General features: G+C 40.5%; 1 protein-coding gene across 1 annotated transcript; it reads left to right on the forward strand.

Annotated features, from left to right (window-relative positions):
* The first annotated feature begins 849 nt into the window (after positions 1–849).
* On the forward strand, positions 850–3,867 carry LOC103703361 (homeobox-leucine zipper protein ATHB-13-like). The gene is made up of 3 exons (XM_008786197.3): positions 850–1,728; positions 1,804–2,180; positions 2,903–3,867. Exons 1-3 carry the CDS (start codon positions 1,596–1,598, stop codon positions 3,236–3,238), a joined length of 846 nt encoding a protein of 281 aa, XP_008784419.1. The 5' UTR covers positions 850–1,595; the 3' UTR covers positions 3,239–3,867.
* Positions 3,868–4,998: the final 1,131 nt, after the last annotated feature.

The raw sequence follows: 4,998 nt of genomic DNA on the forward strand, positions 1-4,998 counted from the left end.
TTTTTTTTTTACTTTCACTAAAAATCCCAATATTCCTCTATATAAAAACTTATTCATCTAATTTTTGCGATCCACCTGTAAAAAGTAATTTGGTCAATCTTCTTGATAAATTTACTTTATACGAGCTGTAGTGTCATCATAACTCAGCAATGACAACTTCCCAAATATAGGGGAATTTTTGAGTTGGGAATCTGATATGTGCTTCCTTAGGATTTTGGACATGACTAAAGTAAATAGATAGGCCTTTCATTCTTTTTCTTAGCCAGAAAAAAACAAAAAAAGAAGTAGAAGTTACCTCAAACACTCAAGAACCAAAAAAAGCAACTTGAATAAGTTTTTGAGTGGACAAATGAACTTTCTCACGAAACACATTTCCTACATTGATGTTTTAAATTTATTCCTTTATTTTTCTTATACAATTTCAAAATCTTGTATTATTTTTAAAATGTTTTCGGATCCAATTCTCGTACCAAAAAAGCTCCGGCACTATGTTTCATAACAGGAATACCACTTCACATCAAAACTTTCTAGGACTCACATTGATTGTAAGTGGTGCCAATCCCCTCTTGTCACATAGCCTGCTAACTATGAAGAGATTTTCTTTTTTTTTTTTTTTTTGCACCATGCTTGGATTAATAAGAGGGAAAAGGATTGACATAAATAATTGGGTCCAAATGATTTACGCTTTTAGACAGAATTGTTTTCTAACATGTAAATATGATACTTTCAAAAATATAAAGTTGCCAGAATTTGGTGACTCTTTTGAAGATGAAAAATTGAGTAAAATAAATCACGAATGTAAAATAATTTTGACTAAAAGTTATGCATTCTTTTCGCTCCAATAAAGTTTTAGATGGCTGCTGGTATGACATCTGCTAAAAAAAAGGGGAAAATATGGGAAGCAAAGCACCCCCCCTGCTGCTTGAATCATCCCACTCCTTGCTGCATGAGGGCGGAGAAGGGATCCATGAAACTGCCATCTTTTGTTTCTTATAACAACTCTCTTTTTTTCTCTCTCTCTCCACCATAAGACGTAGCTGCCCTGGCCACTTAACTGCCAACTTCATAGAACTATTGGCATTTTAACTTACCAAAAATATTTCTCCACTCGTTACCAAGAAGTAAACCATACAAATCCCACCCCTGTTCTTCCCTAGAAGAACAATGATGCCTTCGGACAGAGGTGCATGACAATATCACTTCATGACAAGACAATCATATGATTATTGTAGCCACTGCATCCACAGCTCTTGGATTCTCGAACCGGTGCGTGACTGCTGACGCCATCTTCGTCGTCCCTAATCCCCATGCCAAGCCCAACATTGGTATTCTCTTTTCTATTTATACCTGTAATTTGGACTCAGCACGACGTTTTTGTTCGGAGTATAGACTGACATTTTTTCCATTTCATGCACCAATCGCTCCTTCCATCATCTCTAATCGTCTTGCTTGTTTTCCTTCTCTGTCTTCCAAATTCTTATGATATCTCGGTGCTCTGTTCTCTCTATTCCCTGTTTCCATCTCCTTTCCCTTTCACCCATGTCACCATTAAATCTTAACAAGGCCATCCTTTCATAATTGGCTTGTGACCACCTATGTTTAACAACCAAATTACTTGCAACGGAACGCCTGCCTCCTTCCCTACAAACTTCTTGCTGCCCCATGAAGAGAGCCACCAGCCCCCAACTCTTAGTCCCCTGCTACCCACCAATCCACAGGACTTCAGAGGTGAGGAGGATCTGGCGCAAAACTAATCGTCAAGACTTCAGGTTGAGGCTTTCTCAAATTGGTTCGTTGGTGCAGGTGCGGCCACAATGCTGGGGAAGAGGTCCATGTCATTCGCCGGCGTCGAAGCCTGTGAGGAGATGAATGCAGAGGATGAGCTCTCCGATGATTGCTCGCAGGTGGGGGAGAAAAAGAAGAGGCTGAATTTGGAGCAGGTGAGGACTCTGGAGAGGAATTTTGAGATGGGGAGCAGGCTGGAGCCAGAGAGGAAGATGCAGTTGGCCAGGGTTCTCGGGCTGCAGCCTAGGCAGATTGCCATATGGTTTCAGAACAGGAGGGCCAGGTGGAAGACCAAGCAATTGGAGAAGGACTATGATTCCCTCAAGAGGCAGTTTGAGGCTGTCAAAGCTGAGAATGATGCTCTCAAAGCCCACAACAGGAAACTTCAGGCTGAGGTACTGTTTGGGAACTGCCGCATGGAATTCATAATCTCTTGAGGAAATCAGCCTCTCTCTCTCTCTCTCTCTCTATCTCTTTCTGCTAATTGTTGGCTTAAATCAGCCATTTAATTGAGATTGATATGATGTCAATTATTTGTCTGTCGTATTGTTTTTTGTGTCTATTGAGAATGATTGGCCACTTTTGGTAGTCATTTGGTATCCACTTGGTGATTGGATTATAAGTCTTAGAAACTCCATTATTTTGCAAGATTTTGTTCCTGATCAATAAATGTCGGGGTCCTTCATTTATATAGGAAACTCTATTTGATCTTTTGTAGTCACCGAATTGAATTGCATCATAATTCAACATCTTATAATGGTTTCCTCTCATTTAATTATATGTGGTTCTTACAACATTTTTTTCGAAGTTGATTGAACTCAGCTTTGATTCATTTCTTCTGACTTTTCTTAGTCCGACTTCAGGTAATCAATTGGTAACCACTTCGTGAAAGGATTATGATTCTTAGAAACTTCTTTTTTTCCCTTTTTTTTTAATTGCGATCAATAGATAGGTTGGTCAAATTATCAATTTTTTTCTTTTTTACACCTGAGAAATAACTGGAATGAATTGCATCATAATTTGATATATCCTTTTATTGATTAGCTCTCAATAAATCATACGCCTTTCGGTGATGTTTTCTCCTTTTTAAGTTGATGGAACTAATAAACTTGTGCAGATCTTGGCACTTAAAGGAAGAGAAGGAACTGAGCCCATCAACCTGAATAAAGAAACTGAGGGCTCTTGCAGCAACAAGAGTGAGAACAGCACTGACGTCAACTTGGGTATCTCAAGAACACAAGCCACTGATGGCCCTTCAAATCCCCAAGAAAGCAGGTCATTTCTTGCATATAGATCCCCTGGTGCTGCTCATCTCCTCCAGAGCTCCTCCAAAGCAGAGACCCAAGGCCCCAAGATGGAGCATGGCATCCAAGAGGAGAACTTTAACATGTTCTGCAGCATAGAAGATCAAACTGCCTTCTGGTCATGGTCAGAGCAGCACAACTTCCATTGACACATTCAGCTATGCTCCTCTGGTCATCCATTGAGAACTGCGCGGTTCCTCATTCTCCGCATGCGCGACAAATTTGCCGGTTGGTCACGGTCATAACTTAGCGTTTTCCTTCACTTTGGGTGTTTGAAGAACGAAGCTGGTGAAAAAATTGAACCTTGGAAGGAGGTGCTGGGGGAACAAGAAGTTCTTTGAAGCTACTCTCCGTCTTTTCTTCCCCATACTACTACGACATTTTGGGCAGCTGTTTTGAGATGGACCTAGTTTATATATGTTTTGGGCGATGGTCCTTGGCTCCTCCATGGACCATGAAATAATGGGTATTTTTCTCCATATACTGGCGTCCTCCTTTATGCTCGCAAAGGAAGAACATGTGGGTACTGATTCAAGTGTTTGAAGAAACTCTGGTGGATATAAAGTTCAGCTATGCAGCTACTATAAACAGTCAAAAGAAGAAGAAAGGCTACTTTCTACTCGGTTATAACTTATAAGAAAGAGAGAGAGAGAGAGAGAGAGAGAGAGAGAGAGAGAGAGAGATATTAGTAGCGATTTTCTGGTTGCTTATAGAAGATATATAATGTTCCTCTTTCTAAACCTCTGCCTCTAAATATGATATTCCGAACTCTATTTTGGATATAGGAAACTTTTTAGGTTGGAGTCATGCTGATTCAAAGTGCTTTTGTGATCTATGCTTGGCTCAGCAAACTAACCACGAATCGGATCAAACTCTAGAAAAGATCTACAGATCTACATGACTGAAAGTGAGAGAAAAGAGGAGAGAGAATTGGGAGAGGAATCAAGGAAGTGGACAAAGAGGTAAGGAGAGGGCATATAGGTACTGGCGCCTAAGGACCAAGGGGAAGAAAACAAGGCGTTGGAAATGGCCCTGTCTGTGGTTTTGGTGGTAACGTCCTGCTGAGAAGGGACCCTCTCTCTGGCTTCACAAAAGCCTCGCATTCAAGGTAAGAAGGGAGGCATGTGACCCACTGTCACCCACTCTCTTACAACCCTTTGGGGTTTTTGAAAGAGGAGTACTTGACACCACCCTAAATATCACCGTCTACAATTACATTTAACCCCTTTAAAATACAAAAGATTAATAAGATTCCCTGCTTTCTTTATCCTTGACCTCTGAGTTCACTTTTTTTTAGCAATTTTTTATTTTTACTAGGTCAGCCGGTTCATATCTGACGAGTACGAATATACCGAATAAAGCAAGAAAACAGAATATCTCGAAGTGTCCGAGGCAGCTCCCCATCCTAGCCCACATGGTACTATCTATATAACTGACCACATAGGCGCCCATCTAATCCACAGTTTCATTAGCTTCACGAAAAATATATTTGATCTAAAAGGCAACTCCATCTCTTATCATGACCCTATTTTCAGCAATTTTTTGGGCTCGAAAAAATAAAAGATGCAATTGCCTAGTCTGCGAAAGACTTGCGTAGGTGTTGCACACCCTGAGGCGTGGCACCACCGTTCTCACCACGCGAACCAACCACCCCAATAATCCAGTGGGGCTCAGGGAATCTGGCGGGGCAAAGATGTGTCACATCCGCAAGTCACAAATTGGATTCTCCTTTTCTTTTTGTTCCTACCAACTCTGCATATATTCTTAGATGAGGCAAAGATCAAAAAATTAGTGGAAGTAGGTCTTACATAGACCATAGCAACTTATATGTCCAGATGTAAATATCACCGTTTTTTATATTTAATTTTAGAGGCCATTGCATATATAACATTGCAAATATAGCATATAT

Source organism: Phoenix dactylifera, unplaced genomic scaffold (genome assembly GCF_009389715.1).
Source record: "Phoenix dactylifera cultivar Barhee BC4 unplaced genomic scaffold, palm_55x_up_171113_PBpolish2nd_filt_p 001353F, whole genome shotgun sequence".
NCBI classification, from domain to species: Eukaryota; Viridiplantae; Streptophyta; class Magnoliopsida; order Arecales; family Arecaceae; genus Phoenix; species Phoenix dactylifera.

Coding starts and splice junctions, on each gene's coding strand:
- LOC103703361 (XM_008786197.3), top strand. CDS start 1,596: ATGTTTAACAACCAAATTACTTGCAACGGAACGCCTGCCTCCTTCCCT. Junction 1,729..1,803: donor CAATCCACAGGACTTCAGAG/GTGAGGAGGATC, acceptor TCGTTGGTGCAG/GTGCGGCCACAATGCTGGGG. Junction 2,181..2,902: donor ACAGGAAACTTCAGGCTGAG/GTACTGTTTGGG, acceptor AAACTTGTGCAG/ATCTTGGCACTTAAAGGAAG.